Source organism: Muscardinus avellanarius, assembly GCF_963383645.1.
Source record: "Muscardinus avellanarius genome assembly, chromosome: 12".
Classification (NCBI taxonomy): domain Eukaryota; kingdom Metazoa; phylum Chordata; class Mammalia; order Rodentia; family Gliridae; genus Muscardinus; species Muscardinus avellanarius.
Genome location: NC_137798.1, coordinates 6,305,399 through 6,327,241, shown reverse-complemented (window position 1 = coordinate 6,327,241; position 21,843 = coordinate 6,305,399). Strand labels below are relative to the sequence as shown.

General features: G+C 43.7%; 1 protein-coding gene across 1 annotated transcript; it reads left to right on the top strand.

Moving 5' to 3' along the window:
- Window positions 1-6,492: 6,492 nt before the first annotated feature.
- MAPK6 (mitogen-activated protein kinase 6) lies at window positions 6,493-21,358 on the top strand (the record flags this gene model as incomplete). The annotated part of the gene is made up of 5 exons (XM_080707279.1): window positions 6,493-7,047; window positions 8,951-9,095; window positions 14,772-14,936; window positions 17,421-17,622; window positions 20,257-21,358. 5 exons carry the CDS (start codon window positions 6,493-6,495, stop codon window positions 21,356-21,358), a joined length of 2,169 nt encoding a protein of 722 aa, XP_080563405.1.
- Between the last annotated feature and the right edge of the window lie 485 nt (window positions 21,359-21,843).

Genomic DNA, 21,843 nt, shown 5'->3' with positions numbered 1-21,843 from the left:
TGCCCCTGGGTTCCATCCCCAGACCCGCAAAAAAAAAAAAAAAAAAACTATACTTTTGTACTTGAGAGGCTGAGACAGGAGGATTGTGGGTTCAAAGCCAGCCTCAGCAACATAGGGAGGCTCTCAGAAACCTAGTGAGACCCTGTTTTCAAATAAAGAAATAAAGTTGGGCAGGGGTGTAGCTTGGAGGTAGAATGCCTCTAGGTTCAATCCCCAGTACCAAAAAACAAACAAAACTATAGTGTGTGTGTGTGTGTGTGTGTGTGTGTGTGTGTGTGAGAGAGAGAGAGAGAGAGAGAGAGAGAGAGAGAGAGAGAGAGAGAGAGATAGAGAGAGAGATAGAGAGATAGATAGATAGATACTGGGGATTGGACCCAGAGGCATTCTACCTCCGACCTACACCCCCAGCCCTATTTTTTATTTCTTATTTTGAAACAGAGTCTCACTAAATTGCAAGGACCTCACTCACTAAGCAGCTGAGGTTGGCTTTGAACCTGCGATCCTCAGCCTTCCAAGTACTGGGATTACAGGTCTGGAGGAAGGTGTATTGGAGGTAGATACTTTCCAATATAGAATTCATGGTTTGTTTCTCTTTTAACCTGGGGTTAATGAAATAAGAATGGAATTTTTTTAGTAGTATCAAATTCTAGTATGAATCTGATAGGAAACGTCTTTCTCTTTCTTCCTTTGCCAAAACACCACCTCTCTGAACCAGGGTTAGGAGATGGATCTCGGTGAATATAAATAGAGGTCAATCTTTCCCTACTCTCCAAAGCAGCTGCGGGTTTGGCTGAGGAGAAGTCAGGCTGACTCGATTCCAGTAACTCAGGTTACTCATCTGACTGTGGAGAAGAGCCACATAGGCAGGGACCTTTGAGGACGGGAGAGGGAAGGGCCGTCAGCAAGTCCCAACGGACCAGCGCTTAACCAGAGAAGTGTGGGGGAGAAAACCAGAAAAGTAAGCTCTACGCGAAGGCCTTTACCTGCGACGACTTTGATTATCCAGACTTCCTTGTGACATAGGCTTAACTTGTGACGTGTTCCTGGCTAGAACACAAAGGAAATCCAGTTTGTGCAATTGGGAGACAGGACGCATGAACAAAAATAAGGCTTCTCTCCTTCTGCACTACCTCCTGTGGCTTCTTTTGCATTTTGACTCTCTATGCTGAGGCTCGACTCCAGCACCTGCGTTTCTCTTGAAGGGTGTGTGTTCGCGTGGGGTAGACCAGGAAGTCACTTAGAGAAGAGGGGAGTGTTTGGGGAAACAGTGTGACTCACGCAGTTTTGGGAAACTGCCTGTCAGCTTAGGAAGCTGGGACCCAACCTGGCCCACATGGAGACCTCTTCTACAGAAGTGCAGTGGGTTATTGAGAGAAGACCAGGGATAAAGCAAACAAGACAACTTTATTCTAAGTGTTTGTACTCCATTGTAGTCACTAAATTGTTAAAATAATATTCAACCAGATGACCCAAACTTAATGATTCTTCTCGAGACAACACAGAATCAGCACTGGTTGGTAGGAATGGCTATTTATTTGGAGGCAAAAATATTGGAAGGATGCGGGACAGCATTATTTTAAGTTATTGTCCTGTCTTTCATTTCCCTCCTTAGAAGTGTGTGGACTGTGCAGAAAGAATATTGAGCCCAGTGCATTCCTGGGCCTAAGAAAACGGTAACGAATTGGACATTTCCATCGGTCACTGGAGAGAGGATGCTCTGGCCAGTAATCTGCTGCCAGTTGAGTTTGACCTGTGCTTTAGCCTGGCCAAGGAACTCTGTGATTGATGTGAAAGACAAAGGTGGTTGGATAGATCAGAAGTTAGGATATAACTTGTATACGGATCAAGGTGATGAAACAGTTTTTCCCCTCAGGTACCAAGAGTGAGCATGAGAAGCCTTTGACTTTTTTTATGGCTGTCAGAGACACTTGACCTCCCTGGTTAGGTCAGATCTTCCAGTGTGTAGGTTCTCATATCCTGTACGCATTCTTTAGTACCACTGTCCCTTGTTTGTTTCCTTCCTTCCTTCCTTCCTTCCTTCCTTTCTTTCTTCTTTCCATTTGTGGTACTGGAGATGGAACCTAGGGGCTTTCTACCTCTGGACTACACTCCCAGACCTATTTTACACTTTATTTGGAAACAGGGTCTCACTAAGTTGCTGAGAGCCTCACTAAGTAGCTGAGGCTGGCTTCGAACCTGTGTGATCCTTCTGTCTCAGCCTCCCAAGCGCGTGCCACCATGCCCGGCCTCCTTTTTTTTTTTTTTTTTTTTAATATCTTCAGTTATACTATAAATTACATGAGGGCAGAATCCAAATCTTTTTTTACCTGCCATTTTATCCCCAGTGCTGAGAATATTGACTGCTGCAGACAGCTACTTAGCAAATCCGTGGCAAGTGGAGTGTATTGAATTGCAAACACTGGATCGGTGTGATGCAGGACAGCATCACTCCCAGCATACCAAGGGGCTGACTCCCAAACTCCTGGCTGAAAGGTCAGTCAAAAGCATCCGGTCTAGCGACTGGAAAGATTCACTCAACAGTGAGCTAAAATCACTGAGCAACATAGCTATTGTCAATATTGGATCCTTTTTTTCACCAGATTTTTTTTTTTATTGGGATAGTTCTTACTGTTTAGTATGATTATAGGGTTGTCCTTTTTTTTTTTTTTTTTTTTTTCTCTGTACTAAGGACTGAACCCAGGGGTATTTTCCTCCAACCTACACCTCCAGTACTATTTTTTTGTTCTTTATTTTGAAACAGGGCCTAAGTTGTGGGGTGTCTCACTAAGTAGCCGAGCCTGGCTTCAAACCTGCAATTCTCTGTCTCAGCCCCCCAGGCACTGGGATTACAAGTGCCACCACACCTGACTTAATTATACTTCCGCTGATAAGTACTACCTTTTATCTTTAGAAAGGTCTCATCTTTCTGGAAAGACTGTTGGAGGCTTTCTGTATGGTCTTTTGGCTGAGTCTCTAACAATGACCCTGCAGTTCTGAGCCTAGGTACAAGTTCCTACTTCCCCTGCTATCAATTTTTATACACACACACACACACACACACACACACACACACACACGATGCTGACCAGTCACTTGAGATTTTTGCAAAGGTGCTCATTCTTGTCATCATTTCTGGTTTGTGATGTTTCTTGGTCTCAGTAAAACTTAAAGAGGTAGATGTGGATGGAGGGTCTTGAGTAAGAATCTCATCCTCATGGGTTTCTGTAATTGACTGCAGTTCCCACAGTCATTCAGTTATTTCTGATAAGGTGATTATTATTATTATTATTATTATTATTATTATTATTATTTATGACACTGAATCCAGAGGCATTCTACCTCTGAGCTACACTTCTAGCTCTCTTTATTTATTTATTTTCTATTTTGAAACAGGACCCCCTAGGTTGCTAGGCTGCTGAGAGTGACTAAGATGCCCAGGCTGATCCTGTCTCAGCCTCCCAAGTCCTGGGATTATAGGTGTGCCCCACTGGCAAAGTACCATTTGTACTTGACTGGATTGCTCTATTAGTGAAGTAGATTTTTTTTTTTTTTTTTTTTTTTTTTTTTTTTTTTTGGTGGTACTGGGGTTCCTGGAAGCCCTTCTACCTCCGGGCTACACTCCCAGACCTATTTTTACATTTTTATTTGGAAACAGGGTCTCCTAAGCCAGCGCGCATGGCTGGCTTCGAACCTGCGCGATCCTCCTGTCTCTGCCTCCCAAGCGCGGGGATTACAAGCGTGCGCCACCACGCCTGGCTCCCTTTTTTAAATTTTGAAATCGGGTCTAAGAGACTGGGCATAGTGGTGCACGCTTGTAATCCCCGCGCTTGGGAGGCTGAGACAGGAGGATCACATGGGTTCGAAGCCAGCCTCAGCTACTTAGTGAGGCTCTCAGCAACTTAGTGAGACCCTGTTTCCAAATGAAATATAAGAAAGGTCTGGGAGTATAGCCCGGAGGTAGAAAGCCTCTGGGTTCCTCCTCCAGTACCACTAAAAAAAAAAAAAAAAATGAAATCGGGTCTAAGTTACCATGCATTGGCCTCCAGTTTGTGATCCTTCTGTCTCAGCTCCCCAGGTCCTTGGGATTGCAGGCACCTGTCACTGTGCCTGCTCTGTCTCCTGCTCCCAGGATACGCTCCTTGTGGCGGGGACTTTGTCTGGTGTACTCAGTGTCCCTGGCATGCACTGGGCACATGGCAAGCGCTCAGTATTTATTAGCTGAATGAAGGCTTGAAGGAAACTGCCTACTGATTTCTTTGCCACCACGCCCGGCCTGAAGTAGAAATTTGAGTTAATTTAGAAAACTATGTGTGCGACAGGTGTGGTGGCGCACGGTTATAATCCCAGCATTCTGGAGGCTGAGACTGGAGGATTGCAGTTTGCCGACAGCCTCTGCTAATAGTGAGGCCCTTTGCAACTCAGTGAGACCTTGTTTCAAAATAAAAAAAAAAAAGCTGGGCGTGGTGTCACACGCTTGTAATCCCAGCATTCAGGAGGCTGAGACCCGGAGGATCGTGGTTCGCAGACAGCCTCAGCTACTTAGTGAGGCCCTCTGCAACTCAGTGAGACCCGGTTTCAAAATAGGGAATAAAAAATAGGGCAGGGGGTGTAGCTCAGAGGTAGAATGGCCCTGAGTTCCATCCCCAGTACTATGAAAACTAAATAAATAAAATAAAAAAGGTCTGGGGGTGTAGCTCGGAGGTAGAATGCCCCTGGGTTCAATCCCCAGTACTGCAAAAAAAAAAAAAAAAACAACCCAAGATATAGTACATATCCATTTTTATTAAATAAGGCTATTTTCTTTCTTGCTTTTGCATATATTTACTCAATATATAGTTATAAATATAAAATGAATAAAGCTGGGCGTGGTGGCGCACGCTTGTAATCCCCGTACTTGGGAGGCTGAGACAGGAGGATCGCACAGGTTCGAAGCCAGCCTCAGCTACTTAGTGAGACCCTGTTTCTAAATAAAATATAAAAATAGGTCTGGGGGTATAACCCGGAGGTAGAAAAGCCCCTGAGTTCCACCCCCAGTAAGACAAAAGAAAAAAAAATTATGTGTGTGTGTGTGTGTGTGTGTGTGTGTGTATAAAATGAATAAATGAGCAAATTGGTGGTTTTAGATTATTCTTGCTGCCTGAAATGTCTGTTAGGAATTGGGATTAGGTCATTAAGAAACTGACAGCACCAATTGCATTTTTTCAGATTGCTTAGGGAATATCTTTGTTCTGCCTTTGTATAGGTTATTTTTTATTTTTTATTTTTTGGTGGTACTGTGGGTAGAACCCAGGGGCTTTCTACCTTCCAGGGTATACTCCTAGATCTATTTTATATTTTATTTGGAAACTGGGTCTCACTAAGTTGCTGAGAGCCTCACTAAGTAGCTGAGGCTGGCTTCAAACTTGTGTGATTCTCCTGTCTCAGCCTCCCAAATGCTGGGATTACAAGTGTGCGCCATCACGCCTGGCTGGTAAGCTTTTTTAAAATTAGGGGTAATTTAAAGCTGGGTGTGGTGGCGCACGCTTATAATCCCCACGCTTGGGAGGCTGAGACAGGAGGATCTCACAGGTTCGAAGCAAGACTTAGCTACTTAGTGAGGCGCTCAGCAATTTAGTGAGACTCCGTTTCCAAATAAAATATAAAATGGGGCTAAGCCCAGAGGTAGAAAGCCTCTGGGTTCCACCCCCAGTACCACTACCACCAAAAAAAAAAAAGAAAAAAATTGGAGGTAATTTTTCGCTCGACTATGATTAAGTTTAATGCACTAGTGTAGTGGTTTATTGTCACATGCCTAGTTTGTACCACTGTACACGTGTGAGAAAGGGTATTTTCTGAGTGGTGACTCTCCCTTTTCTCATCCCCCAGGTTGTATCGGAGTAAGATGGACGGTAGCTTTGACTGTGACTGTGGTGAGCTGGAGCCACCTGATCACTAACAAAAGACATCGCCAGCCAGCAGCGGCAGGGCTTCCTGTGAGACACAGCCACAGAGGGACACGAGGAGCAAACCGGAAACAGTGCTTGCCAGCACCTTAGAATGACGCTGCTCAGGACCAGTCCAACACTGAATGTATCTGCACTGTGAGGAGGATGTGCATCGAAGCCTGTTGTGTGCATATTTATTCACATTTTTGTTAAATGTTAAATCATTTAGCACAGTATATCTGAGTGCATAGTATGTCATTTCATTCCGTTTGAGTTTCTTGAGTGTTTTCTTTAAATGTCTGCAGAGTTGCTGCCCCTTTCTTGAACTATGAGTCCTGCACTCTTTTCAGTTCTCAGTATGAGTAGAGCTTTTTGAGCTGTAAATCTGAGGGGAACTCAACGGGCCTGGCTGGCATATGCAATGAGCATCGAGAAACCATCTTGCTGTGAACGCAGAATCGCTTTTCTTCTCCCTTTTTGAAAGATCTTTCCTTTTGATGCCAGTTTTCTTGCTTGTTTACACAAGTTCAGCAATTTGAAAGGAAAAGGCAACAGTAAGAGTCTCAAAATGGCAGAGAGATTTGAAAGTCTCATGAACATTCATGGCTTTGATCTGGGCTCTAGGTACATGGACTTGAAGCCCCTGGGCTGTGGAGGCAATGGCCTGGTTTTTTCTGCTGTGGACATTGACTGTGACAAAAGGGTAGCCATCAAGAAGATTGTCCTGACCGACCCCCAGAGTGTCAAACACGCGCTCCGCGAAGTCAAAATCATTAGAAGACTGGACCATGACAACATTGTGAAAGTGTTTGAAATTCTTGGCCCCAGTGGAAGCCAGCTCACAGATGATGTGGGCTCTCTTCCTGAACTGAACAGTGTTTACATTGTTCAGGAGTACATGGAGACAGACCTGGCCAACGTGCTGGAGCAGGGCCCTTTGCTGGAAGATCACGCGAGGCTTTTCATGTACCAGCTGCTGCGGGGGCTCAAGTATATCCACTCTGCAAATGTACTGCACAGAGATCTCAAACCAGCTAATCTCTTCATTAATACTGAAGACTTGGTGCTGAAGATAGGCGACTTCGGTCTCGCAAGGATCATGGATCCTCATTATTCCCATAAGGTAAGTGAAAAACCAGCTGAGACAGACTTCTTTTTTGCGGGTCTGGGGATGGAACCCAGAGGCATTGATTTCTGAGCTAAACCCCCTGCCCAGTTTTTTTTTTTTATTCTTTATTTTGAAACAGGGTCTCACTGAGTTGCGGAGGGCATCACTAAGTAGCTGAGGCTTTCTGAGAACCGCGATCCTCCGGTCTCAGCCTCTCAAATGCTGGGATTACAAGCCTGTGCCACCACGCCTAGCTGAGACAGACTTTTAATTGATGTCTTTTTTCTGATGCAGATCTACTTTCATTCACAATTTCCCTGTGGTTGAAATGAGATCCAAATTAAATACAAATTCCTAGAAGTTTCCGAGGCAGTCTGTGAACTGCGATCCTCCTGTCTCAGCCTCCCAAATGCTGGGATTACAAGTGTGCGCTACCACGACTGGCTTCTGAAATTTTTTAGTTATTTTAAAGTGTAATATATTTTTTATCTGCTTGGGGTATACAGAGGTTCTGCCCCTAAGATAAGAGGGGTACTATTTCAAATTTTAGGTTTTTGACAATTCTATAGTTATACCTTGTTTAAACAAACTGAATTTAGTTTAAAATCTTAATTTGCTAATCAATTGGCAGTTAAATGTTGCCAGAAAGATTCATAGCAACTTTCCCTCAAATAACAACCTGCTTTTGCTTAAGAATGTAATAGTAGCCGGGTGTGGTGGCACATGCTTGTAATCCCCGCGCTTGGGAGGCGGAGACAGGAGGATTGCGCAGGTTCGAAGCCAGCCTCACTAGCTTAAGAAACCCTGTTTCCAAATAAAAAATATATATAAAAAATAGGTCTGGGAGCGTAGCCTGGAGGTAGAAGGGCTTCCAGGAACCCCAGTACCACCACCAAAAAAAAAAAAAAAAAAGAATGTAATAGTATTTTCCCTGCAGAATCCTTTCTTTTAGTTTTCAGTTGAAATCTCATGTGAACCTTTCATGTTTAAAATAGGTAAGTAGTGCTGCTTTGGTTGTAATTTTAAGAAAAGGAAACCTTGGCAGCTCTGCTCGCAGGGCTTTCCATAGCACATGTCTAAAATCTTCCATCATTCATACGTGTTGTCTTATGTTAAGGATATCTTTATTTAATTTATTTAAAAAATTCTTAGCATAGAAATTGAGTAAGTAAATTGAATGAATGCTCATGTACTTTTCCCCCTTTCTTAGTAATAGGGATTGAGCCCAGGGCCTTCGTACATGCTAAGCAAGTGTTCCACCACTGAGCTACATCCCTAGCCTTTTTAATTTTGAGATAGGGTCTTACTGAGTTGCCCAGGCTAGCCTCAAAATTGTGGTAGTCCTGCCACAGCCTCCTGAGTAGCTGGGACGGCCTCCAGGCTCCTAGCGTATATATTCTCTGTATGGGCAACAGCGAAACACTGCAGATAGAACACTGAACTTTAATGATTTGTGGTGGTGGTGGTATTGGGAAATGAAGCCCAGTGCCATTCTACCTCCTAGCGACACCTCCAGCCCTTTTTTTTTTGTTTGTTTTTGATTTTTTGTTTTTTGGTACTGGGGATGAAACCCAGGGGGCATTCTACCTCCGAGCTATAGCCCCAACCCTATTTTTTTCTTCATTTTGAGTCAGGGTCTCACTAAGTTGCAGAGGGCCTCACTAAGTAGCTGAGGCTGGCTGTGAACCGTGATCCTCCTGTCTCAGCCTCCCGAATGCTGGGATTACAAGGGTGCGCCACCACGCCTGGCCACCCCCAAGCTCTGTTTTTTATTCTAATATTATTTTGGAACAGGGTCTCACATTGAAAATGGAGTAGAAATCAGTATTGTTTTTAGGATATAACAAATTAACTGGTTTTTTGATGGTTCTTTAGCTAAAGTAAAAAAAATATATGTATGTTTTTGTTTCTTTTTTAGGGTCATCTTTCTGAAGGTTTGGTTACTAAATGGTACAGATCTCCACGTCTTTTACTTTCTCCTAATAATTATACTAAAGCCATTGACATGTGGGCTGCAGGCTGCATCTTTGCTGAAATGCTGACTGGTAAAACCCTCTTTGCAGGTTAGTATTATGTGGGGGGAAAAATCCCAAAGAAAAATAATTTTGCATTTATATATGAAGCAAGTCTTAGATAAGTTTTAAAACAATTTATTGAAGCAGGCTGTGGGCAGTGCATGCCTGTAGTCCCAGTAATTAGGAGGCTGAGACAGGCGGATCACGAGGTTGACAACAGCTTCAGCAAGTAGTGAGACTCTTATCGATTTAGTGATACCCTGTTTCAGAATAAAAATAAAATGGGTGTATGGGTGTAGTTCAGCGGTAGGATGCTCCTGGGTTCTATCTTCAGTACCACAAACAAACAAAACCAGCTTGTTGGGATCTGGAATATTGAAATCAAAAGATAAAATGGTGTTCTTTTATTTAAAAAATTGAGAGCTGGGCACACTGGCACATTCCTCTAATGCCAGTACTTGGGAGGATTCCAAGTTCAAGGCCAGTGCTCTGTAACTTAATGAGACCTGGTCTCAAAATAAAAATAAATATAAAAAGGCCTGAGGGTATAGTAGAATATCCCTGGGTTCAGTCCCAGGTCCCCCAAAAAATATATTGAGAAAACTTATTCTTATATTCATTAAGTTGGTCATTCATAAATTGAGTCAGAACTCTGGTATTTTTTATATATATCGTATACCTTCCTAAACCTAATTCATATTTGTGGATCCATAAGACTTAACCTGTGTTAAGTGGTAGCGGAGAGACTTTTTCGTTGTTACTGAAGCTACAACACATTTCCTCTGGTCCCTTCATTCTTCCTTCTTGACTACCATATCCTTTTGTTTGACTTCTCAGTAACGACCAGACAAGTAAGTAGTCTTTCGTTTAGTGCTGTGAAGGAATCTAAAAAATTGTGTGCAGGAGAACTTAGTCAAGTTAAGAAGCAATGAATAATCCATGGAAAACTTTATGTATCGTAAAGCAAAGAATGAATTTGTGGAACATTATTTAGCACAGACTCTTAAGAGCTGTAAACTTAGAAGAGGTGTCAGTGACGGCTGGCAGGGAAGGCAGATGAGTAAAAGAGCTTTGTCACAAAGGCATGGTAAGAGGAGGTGTTCTCTAGTGGTGTCCACGTAAATAAGGCACGGGCCCGGTACATCTATGAATCCATGAGAAAAGTTTGATGTGAAAGCAAGGGGTCAGGTAATAGTAAAGGTTTTTATGACTGATTAATATGGAGTCCGAATATTTAGAAAGTCTCTTAGAAGAGCCGGGAGTGGTGTCACACCTTGTAATCCCAGCATTCGGGAGGCTGAGACCGGAGGATCGCAGTTCGCGGACAGCCTCAGCTACTTAGTGAGGCCCTCTGCAACTCAGTGAGACCCGGTTTCAGAATAAAGAATAAAAAATAGGGCAGGGGGTGTAGCTCGGAGGTCAAATGCGCCTGGGTTCCATCCCCAGACCCGGGGGGGGAAAAAAAAAAAGAAAGTCTCTTAGAGCCATGCGTGGTAGTGTACGCTTGTAATCCCAGCATTTGGGAGGCTGAGCAGGAGGATCACATGGACAGCCCTTTGCAACTCAGTGAGACCCTGTTTCCAAATAAAGAATAAAAAATAGGGGTGGAGGTATAGCTTGGAGGTAGAATGCTGCTGGGTTCCATCCCCAGTACTGCAAGAAAAGAAAAGAAAAAAGAAAGTCTGTTAGAAAGTCAGCAGAGGAAAAGAAAACAGTAGGAATAGTTGAAAAGGTAAGAAATAGAAGGGAACTGCAGACTTTTACTTAGAGAAATGATCATGAGAGTGACTTGGTCCTTTTGTTACCTACCACTGAGATGCGTCTCCAGCCCCTTCTGCTCTGGTACAGGGTCTCGCTAAGTTGCCCAGGGTAACCTCAGGCTTCGGAGCTCCTGCCTCAGCCTCCCAAATGGCCGGGATTGCAGACATGCACGCCTCCGTGTTTGGCTTCTGTTTTCTGTTCGTCGTTACTTTTTTTCTCATAATTAGTCTTCAGACTGGCTTTCTTAGCCTGTGCTAAGTATGAAAGGAAGGGAGTGGGGCAGAATCTGTTTACAGAAGAAAGATCAATAAAAAAGAAAGGTTAGGGTACGCACAATTGTAGTTTTAATGTCAGTACCGTGTGTTTCCATGCTTGGCTTATATAACATTAACCAATTCTTTTATCATTTGCCTCCCTGCATCTATCTGAGATTTCTTCTGTGATATGCTAGTGATTTCATTTTACTTTAGAAACTGTGGAGATAATACCAGTGAAGAATTCAGTGGTTGAGTGGATTGTTTACTAGGAACACTGGAGCATTTCTGATGCTAGCGTACCTTTCAGCATATATAAAATAATGTGCTACTTGTAGTATGGCAGCTGGCTCCCTCCTGAACTAACAATACAGAAGAGAGCCAGGAGAACGCCAGCCTGTCTTCTAGAACAATTTTGCTGGTATAATTTACATACCATACAGGTGACTCATTTAACGTGTATAGTTTGCTGTTTGTTAGTATACTTACAGGATTGTGTAACCAACGCTGCCATCTAGGTGCTTGGGTTTTTGTTTTGTTTTTGGTAGTGGGGATTGAGGCCAGGAGTATTTTGCCTGAGCTACACCCTCAGCCCCATTTTTTATTTTCTTTGAAACAATCTCACTGAGTTGATGAGATTACTTGCTGCGGCGGTCCTTGAACCTCAGCTCCTCCCGTCTCAGACTCCCAAGCACTGGGTAACAGGTGTGAGCCACCATGCCCAGCTGCCATCTAGTTTTATGGCATTTTCGTGCCTTTAAAGATATCCTGTAACCATTAATAGTCGCTTCCCCTAGCTCCTGGCAACCACTAAGCTATTTTCTATCTTTATGGCTATGACGATTCTGGACATTTCATATAAATAAAATCATATAACATTTGGCTTTTGTGCCAGGTTTCAAATATGTATTTTTCTCTCGGGCTGCCTTTTCCTTTTTTATAGTATCTTTTGAAACTGAAGGTTTAAATGCTGATGAAGTCCAATATATCTTTTTTTTCTGCTTTTACTTTCATCATATCTAAGAAACCGTTTTCTAATCTAAAATTAGGGATTTTAGCTTCTTATTATCTTCCAAAAGTATAATTTTAACTTTTTACATTTAGGTGTATGATCCATTTTGAGTTAATTTTTGTGTGTGGTGAGGGTAGGGGTCCAATTTTAGTTCTTTTACATACAGATCCAATGTGTTTCCCTGTTGATCTTGACACCTTTGTTAAAGGGCAGGTGAAGGCGGGTGTAGTGACACATCTTTTAATCCTAGTACTTGGGGGTGAGAGGAGGATCACGGATTTGTGGCTATCCTCAAGAACTTAGGCCTTGTTTCAACAGAAAATGAGGCTGTTGGGGTGGGGAGTGGCTTAGAGGTAGAATGCCCCTGGGTTCAATCCCCAGCACCTCAAAAATTAAATAAGCCGGGCGTGGTGGTGCACGCTTATAATCCCAGCGCTTGGGAGGCTGAGACAGGAGGATCACACAGGTTTGAAGCCAGCCTCGGCTACTTAGTGAGGCTCTCAGTAACTTAGTGAGACTGTTCCCAAATAAAGTATAAAATAGGTCTGGGAGTATAGCCCGAGGAAGAAAAGCCCCTGGGTTCCACCCCCAGTACTCCCTTCCCCCCCACACACAAAATTAAATAAATAAAGGCAGTGGATTATAAATACAGAAATACCTTTTTGTGACCTTATCTCAAAAGTTACATGCCGTCACTTCAGATATTTCTTATGCATTAGAAGAGAATGACTAAGCATACCTCACACTCACGGAGTTGTATTCTAGGCTTTGAAGGGAAGGAATAGTAAAGAATTTGTGGGTTACCACTAAAGAATTTGTAAAGCTACCACAATAATGAATCAGGAATACAAAGGAAATATTTAAATCTGTATAATGTAAACTCATTAGGCCATGCTCCAAGTCAAAGAAATAGGGTCAGTAAATACTAGTATGTTGATTATACAAAGGTACCTTAATATATGTAAAGATATTCATCTAACACATGACACATTGTTCAAGTGTAGCAATGAAAAGAGTTGGTCTTTAAATAACCCTAAGTAAGCCAGGCGTGGTGGCACATGCTTGTAATCCAGGTACTCAGGAGGCTGAGACAAGAGGATGTGGGTTCATGGCCAGCCTCAGCTACTTAGTGAGGCCCTTCACAACTTAGTGAGACCCTGTTTCAAAGTAAGTAATAAAAAAATTGGAGCCAGGAGTGGTGGTGCATGCTTATAATCCCAGTATTTGGGAGGCTGAGACAGGAGGATTGTACAGGTTCAAAGCCAGCCTCACTAAGTTTCAAAATGAAGAATAAAAAATGGGGTGTAGCTCAGAGGTAGAATGTCCCGGGGTTCAATCCCCAGCACCACACACACACAAACAAATGAAAATAAATAAATGAATGAATGGGCCTAGGTAGCATGAGAAGAATTGCTTGCGAAGCGATTTGAGTGCTCGCGGCGCAGACCCCTCCTCACAGAGGCCTTGTTGCTGTTAGTGAGCCACTGCACAGCAGCGGCCGGAGGCCTCGCCGCGCCTTCCACCGTCTTTCCACCACTTGATTCCTTGTTCTCACTAGCCTCTCTTTCAGTTGTCTTTGCCATTTCTTATGTGTCTCCTAACCTAACGTGGGGTCTTCTAACTGGATTCCCACTTCAGTATTTACAGTCTGCAGCTAGACTGGTCCTGTTAAAACCTAAGTCTAACGTCCTCTCTCTGCGCACCGCTTAGTGGCCTCCCAGTTTGCTGCAGGGGAAGCAGCCCCTCTGCTCTGGTGCCGCGCGCTCCCTCTCACTGCTGCCCTCACTGCTCTACCGGGGGGCTTCAGCTTCACCTTTTGGACGCTCAGTCCACTCTCTCTGGGCCTTTGTCCATCTTCTTATGAGGTTATGGTGATTTCTTCACTTCTTAATTTCTAGCTCTTGGCCTGCTCTTCCTTGGCTGGCCTTTCTAAGTCAGCAGCTCCGCTCTCGGCGCTCTCCCTGTCCTCCAGCTTTCTCTGTTTTTCTTCATGCATTTGTCACTGTCTTTTACACTGCACATGAGCAGAGCCACTGAACATCTAATCATTGCTCAGTAGAGTCAGGACTTGAGCGCGGGAACTTGGTCTGTTTTATTTCACAGTTGTATTTCCAAGTGCTGTGCTGATAGTGGTACCTAAAATATGGATGTTGAATTACTAGAAATTAGCCGACAGATGAAATTTTTCTTAGTCATCCATTTGGCCTAAAGTTTTGCCTTTTATTAATAATTGTCCTGAGTTAGAAATGCTACCTGAGCCCAACACACAACTCTAAACTACTTGGTGCACAAATTTAGCTCAACCTCCTCTTTTATTAATGACGAAATCAGGCCCTAGAGATGCTAAGTGTTGTCTCCAAATTCTAACCCATTGATGAGCGGCACAGGAGCGCCTGAATCCACGCGGCTGGAAACCTAATTTGCTGCAGTTGCTTTTGTTTTCCCCACTACTTGCATAACTTTAATATGAAGCCACACTTCCAAGAGTCGGCTCCATCTGGAAACAGAGCAGCTGAAATTAAGTATATCAGTGAGCAGAAATTGAAAGAGATGTGCTTTTTAAATAGACTTGTGATACTCATAATGAATGATTCAATTAAAACTCTCTCCCCACATTACAATATTCGAGTTCGTTTTCGTATATGTAAATATTGAGGAGTTTGTGTCTCTGCTTATTTGGCTGTTTGCTCTCGTTAGGTGCACATGAACTCGAGCAGATGCAGCTGATTCTAGAATCTATTCCCGTCGTACATGAAGAAGATCGTCAGGAGCTTCTCAGCGTGATTCCAGTTTACATTAGAAGTGACATGACTGAGCCGCACAGACCTTTAACTCAGCTGCTCCCAGGAACTAGTCGAGAAGGTACTGTGACTTGAGAGTGACCTCGTGTCGTGCGCGCAGGATCGGGCCGGGAGGCTCTCACCGGGAGACACGCAGCCTGGGGTGGCAGCTCTGGCTTCCTTCTCTTGCGCGGCCCTTAGGACGGGACCTGACCCCAGAGACCCTTCCAGCTTCTGCGGGGCTACCTGCTCTAGCGGAGCACGTTGGACCACTGGCTCTTGCTAAGCTGGAGTGGAGCATGCGTGAGAAGTATGGATATAAATATGGAATGTCATTTAGACGTGAAAAAGAATTGAGTCAGGGAACACAGTGCGGGGCCAACCATCTGGTAACTCTTCCTGCCTCGAGACGTGCAGCCTCTGGGCTAATTAAGATGGACTCCTGCAGGAGAGCCAGGAGAGCCAGGGATAGCGTGGTGTGCTGAATGACTTGTTAGGTCAAGGACACAGCAGGGAGAGGTGACAGGACCCAGGAAGGGACCTGCGTCCTGAAGGGTCCAGGAGCAGCGAGCCTCAGCTCCTCCTCTTAGTCCTCCCCGCGCTGATTGTGGGGCTGAGTGACATGACCTGAAGGCATTTTGTAAAATACGATAGCTACACAAACTGTTAGCCGTTCGTGTTAACGAGAGCTTGGAAGTAGAGGGCAGTTTTGTTTTAGAGAGAGGCTATCTTTCACTTTGACACGTAAGGATAAGAGGACATTGGAGAAACCGTAGTAAGTGTGCAGTGAGTTTATAGGTTCAGAACGGTAGACTGAGAACCTAAAGAGATGGCCACATAGCGAAGGCTAACGTGAACTTCTACGGGATGGATTTGTACTGAGCCCAGTATGTGGTCCTGGGTCTAGTTTTCGTCAGTACTGCAGGGTTGGGACTCAGAAAGAAGACGTGGAGATGACCCAAGGCTGAAGGTTGTCATACATCAGCCGGTGTGATGGCGCATGCCTTTAATCCCAGTCCTCGGGAGGCCGGGACACGAGGGTTTCAGGTCTGAGGCCGGCCTCAGCAGGACCCTCAGTATGTTAGCGAGACCTTGTTTCAAAGTAAAAAAAAAAAAATTTTTTTTTTTTGTGGTAGTGGGGGTGGAACCCAGGGGTTTTCTACCTCCGGGCTCTACTCCCAGACCCATTTTATACTTTATTTGGAAACAGGGTCTCACTAAGTTGCTGAGAGCCTCACTAAGTAGCTGAGGCTGGCTTCGAACCTGCACGATCCTCCTGTCTCAGCCTCCCAAGCGCGGGGATTACAAGCGTGCGCCACCACGCCCAGCCAAAGTAAAAATTTTTAAGAAGGGCTGGTGGTATAGCTTGGAGATAGAATGCCCATAGGTTCATTCTCTGGAACCAAAGGAAAAAAAGAGGTTGATATCCATCAATCATAAAACAGAAGTGTGTGGTATAGGAGCAGCCCCAGGCTGGGTTAAGACTTAGGAAGGCCTTACAAACTAGTTAATAGGCCACCAGAACCTAAAATGGCCAAGCGTTGCATGGACAGTGTTTTACATTAAAGTTTTAGATATCTATGTACCATGCCCACACAAAGAAACTTAGCAAGTTGACGCAGCCTGTCTAGTACCACACAGCTAGTCATTCAGTTAAGACTGGGATTAGACCCAGGTAATAAATTGAACTGTATGAGATTGCTATTACACTATTTCGGATGGCAGAAACAGTTCGATAGGGTTTAACAACATAGTCCTTAAAAAAAAAACTGGCTGGGCATAGTGGTGAACACCTGTAATCCCAGTACTTGGGAAACTGAGGAGGATCACAGGTTCAAAGCCAACCTCAGCTACTTGGTGAGGCCCTCTGCAACTTAGTGAGACTCTGTTTCAAAATAAGAAGTGTAAGCCTGGCTGGCGTAATCCCAGCATTTGGGAGGCTGAGACAGGACCATGTGTTGCAGACAGCCTTGGCTACTTAGGCCTCTTGCAACTCAGTGAGACCCTGTTTAAAAATAAAGAAGAAAAAATAGGGCTGGGGTGTAGTTTAGAGGAATGCTCCTGGGTTCCCTCCCCAGTACCGTAAAAAAAATAGGGCTGGGGTGTAGCTTGGAAGTAGAATGCCCTTGGGTTCCATCCCCAGTGCCGCAAAACAACGGGGGGATTCTTGGGGTGGAGCTCAGAGGTAGAAGGCCCCTGGGTTCAACCTCCTTCACACACTCTCACACACACACACACACACACACACACACACACACACACTCACACTCACACACACCAAAAAAAAAAAAAACTGGCCATAGTAAGATTATATTTTATTTTTTACTGTATTGATGGGAGAATATCTCTTTTTCATCTAGCAGGTAAGTTAATTTATTTCTGACAAATTCCTTTTTACCCTATATGAGTCAGTGGACCTTCTCCACAGTTAAGATCCTTTATTTCTATTGTGTAGTAAGAAGTGGAGTGATATCATAGTTACTTAGCTGTCATTTACTCAGAGCAAAAATTCCAAGTTTTTTCTACAGATAAGCAATCAAAAAATGTATATTGTTTTCTTATGCAGCACTGGATTTCCTGGAACAGATCCTGACATTTAGCCCCATGGACCGGTTGACGGCAGAGGAAGCCCTCTCTCATCCGTACATGAGCATATACTCTTTCCCAATGGATGAGCCCATCTCCAGCCATCCCTTTCACATTGAGGATGAAGTGGATGATATTTTGCTAATGGATGAAACCCACAGTCACATTTATAACTGGGAAAGGTAAATTGATCCTAAACTGGAGAAACGTCATTGATTGAATCTTCAGTGAGCCATATACAATTAGCTTTATGCTTAAATTATATATAAGACAATGCAGAGCTCTTAAATTTTAGTAATGTTTCTTTGGGTTTCTGCTGAAGTTACTAATTTAAAAGTGGACTTTCTTTAAATATTTAACAAAACAGTTACTGGCTAGGAAATAAATGCTATTTTGAAACAGTCATTCAGGCATGTTAATAAAACTGTTAAGGTTCTTTTAAATGTGAGAGTTAAATTTCTTTTTTTATTTTTGGTGGTACTGGGGTTCCTGGAAACCCTTCTACCTCCGGGCTACACTTCCTGGCCTATTTTTTTTTATATTTTTATTTGGAAACAGGGTCTCTTAAGCCAGCGCGGCTTGCTTTGAACCCACGTGATCCTCCTGTCTCCGCCTCCCAAGCGCGGGGATTACAAGCGTGCGCCACCTGTCCTGGCAATGAGAGTTAAATTTCAACCATAGTCACTTTATTTCACACAAATTTAAGTTACTGTGTTACAACATTTAGGCTTTTACTTTATTTTTGTGCTGAGGATGAATGCAGGCCCTTGACCATGCTCAGCTCAACTTTACCACCAAGCTATACCCCAGCCTAACAGGCTCTTAACAGGTTATTATTGTATCTTCTATTTCCTGCATTAGTTATCTCTTAGGGTAAAGGTGCTTTTTGTTTTGTTGTTTTATCCGTGGCATATGTGATAAGTGGATATATTTTTCTAATAACATGAATAATTTGGGGTGCCTAGTGGGTTCCATTAAAGGTATCTCGCTGGTCTAAACAGTGGAAAACAATAGATTACATTATACAATAAAGGGAAAGACACCCCCCCCACCCCCCCGTGCGTGCTTCCTTTTTAGGACTTCTGAATTTGGGGACTAGTTTACACATAAAATCCTGCTTCAGAGTAGGGTGCTGGGACGTTAGTGAATGGGCTGGAGTCTTGGCTTTGATAAGTAGTCAGGATTGGGTGTTGCTAGTGACTTTTTAACATTTCATGTGTTTTTTTTTCTTTCTGTGGTAGTAAACCACAAAAGATTAGTATATTTTATTTTTTACTTTTTTATTTTTATTTTATTTTTATATTGATGAGAAAATGTCTCTTTTTAATCTAGCAGGTAAGTTAATTATTTTTTTTTTTTCCCCTGTGTGAGTTGGTGGGCCTTCACAGTAAAGATGTGACCCTGTTTCAAAATGAAAAATAAAAAGTAGGGCTGGGGGTTTAGCTCAGAGGTAGAATGTTCCTGAGTTTTAGTCCCAGTACCAAAAAATAAAAATAAAAAATGTTTAGCCAGGTGTTGGTGCACGCTTGCAATACAAGTACTTGGGAGGCTGAGACAGGATCGCAGGTTCATGGATGCCCCCACTACTTAGGTGCTCCATGACTTAGTGAGACCCTGTTTAAGAAGAATAAAATAGGGCTGGGGGTATATTTCATAGGTAGAACGCCCCTGGGTTCAATCCTCAGCACTGCAAAAAAAAAAGTGCAAAAGGTACTAGTTAGTTCATTTACCTCCTAAAATGTTGAGGTGTTTGTATGTTTGTGCTTATCTGGCCAGCTGCCTGCTTTTCTCTCCACATGTCCATTTTTACCTTCCTCAATATAGTTCCCACACATAACTAAACTCATTCTGCCTCTACATTTTTCCTTTTGGGAGGGGCTTACTAGGGATTGAATCGGGCATTCTACTTCCAGGCTACGCCCCCAGCTGTTTGTTTGTTGTTGTGAAGCAGGGTGTCACTAGGGTGTTGAGGCTGGCCTCACCCGTGATCCCCTCTCAGCCTCCCAAGCACAGATTACAGCCAAGTACTGCCATGCCCGGCTTACATATTTGTTACACTTAAATTATCAGATCTCTGTTTCTTCTTTTCCATTTCCAACTATTTTTGTGTCAGTAAGAGAATACTACATTCAGTAATGCATACATGGAAAGATTTTTTCTTCTATTACTAGTAAAAATTAGTAAAACACCAGCCAGGCATGGTGGTGCACACTTGTAATCACGGTGCTTGGGAGGCTGAGACAGGAGGATCGCACGGGATCGAAGCCAGCCTCAGCTACTGAGTGAGGCTCTCAGCAACTAGACCCTGTTTCCAAATAAAATATAAAATAGGTCTGGGAATGTAGCCCGGAGGTAGAAAAGCCCCTGGGTTCCATCCCCAGTACCCCCTCCCTCACCCCCACACACAAAAGGAATGGGGATTCAGAGTTCCTCATGCCATTAAAGATGCCATCGGTAGTTACCAAATGCTGTCTCTTACAGGCTCATAGAGTGACAGATCTTACTCATCTATCGAGAGTATAAACTCACATGCCTGTAATCCTAGTATATGGAAGCCCGAGACAGGAGGATGGAAGGTTTAAGGCTAGCCTCAGCAGTGCGGCAAGGCTGTCAGCAGAGTGAGACCTTTCAAAACGAAATAACAGAGGCTGGGGGTGTAGATAGGAGAATGTTCCTGGGTTCAATCCTCAGTACCATGAAGGGGGAAAACGTTAAGATTGTGCTGGGGCAGGGCGTAGTCATTTTCTCATAGAATGCACAAAAGACAGGCGGGGAAAAGCTCATAGCACGGAGTGATATTTGCTTACTATTTTCAGGTACCACGACTGTCAGTTTTCGGAGCACGACTGGCCTATACACAACAACTTCGATATTGATGAAGTCCAGCTGGACCCCAGGGCACTGTCTGATGGCACGGATGAAGAAGAAGTACAAGTTGATCCTCGGAAGTATTTGGACGGAGACCGAGAAAAGTACCTGGAGGATCCTGCTTTCGACACCAGTTACTCTGCTGAGCCTTGTTGGCAGTCCCCAGACCATCACGAGAACAAGTACTGTGATCTGGAGTGCAGCCACACGTGTAACTACAAAGCGAGGTCGTCGTCGTACTTAGATAGCTTGGTGTGGAGGGAGAGTGAAGTTAACCATTACTATGAGCCCAAGCTTATCATAGATCTTTCCAACTGGAAAGAACACAGCAAAGAAAAAGCTGATAAGAAAGGCAAGTCCAAATGCGAGAGGAACGGGCTGGTGAAAGCCCAGATAGCGCTGGAGGAAGCCTCACAGCAGCTGGCTGAAAAGGAGAGGGGAAAGAACCAGGGATTTGACTTTGATTCCTTTATCGCAGGAACCATTCAGCTCAGTTCACAGCACGAGCCTGTTGACGTTGTTGATAAATTAAACGACTTGAATAGCTCAGTGTCCCAGCTAGAACTGAAAAGCCTGATCTCTAAGTCAGTAAGCCAAGAGAAGCAGGAAAAGGGAATGGCAAACCTGGCTCAGCTGGAGGCCCTGTACCAGTCTTCCTGGGAGGGCCAGTTTGTGAGCGGCAGGGAGGAGTGCTTCCTCATCAGCCAGTTCTGCTGTGAGGTCAGGAAGGACGAGCAGGCTGAGAAGGAGAGCACTTACACTAGTTACCTGGACAAGTTCTTTAGCAGGAAGGAAGACACTGAAATGCTAGACACTGAGCCGGCAGACGACGGCAGGCTCGGGGAGAGAGGGAACGAGGACGGCCTCCCCAACAACAGCGGGGCGCTCCTCTTTAACAAGCAGCTGGAGTCCATGGGCATCCCCCAGCTGCACAGTCCAGTGGGGTCACCACTTAAGTCCATCCAGGCCACATTAACACCTTCCGCTATGAAATCATCCCCTCAAATTCCTCACAAAGCATACAGCAGCATTCTGAAACATCTTAACTAAAACACTCGGCAGACATTTCTTTGTATTCTTCATGAAATGTGTTTTGTCTCTTTTATTACTAGTGTTTAAGTCATTTTTACTTGAATCAGATGGTGTCATTTAGTAAGGATTTTATTAGTTCTTGGTTTTTTAAATCCAGACTTTTTTTCTACATGAGCTAGTTTTCATTTTAACTGGCATGTCATTTGCACACAAAGAATAGAGCAAAATAATGCAGGAGGAGACAGAAGAAACGCACTAAGACAAGGAAACATTCTCAGAACAACGATCTGTTCCACAGGAAACAAAAATCTTGCCTTGAAATTTACACAGTGAGACTGTACATAATTGCATGAAAATATCTATTTTTTTTCCTAAAACATTTTTCATTCATTAGTATTTTCAAGTTTTTCATACTGTACACATTTCTTAAAACACATGATACCAGCAGCAACTAAAATGAATGCCGAATTTGGTACACATGTGTTATCTACCTCAAGGTAACG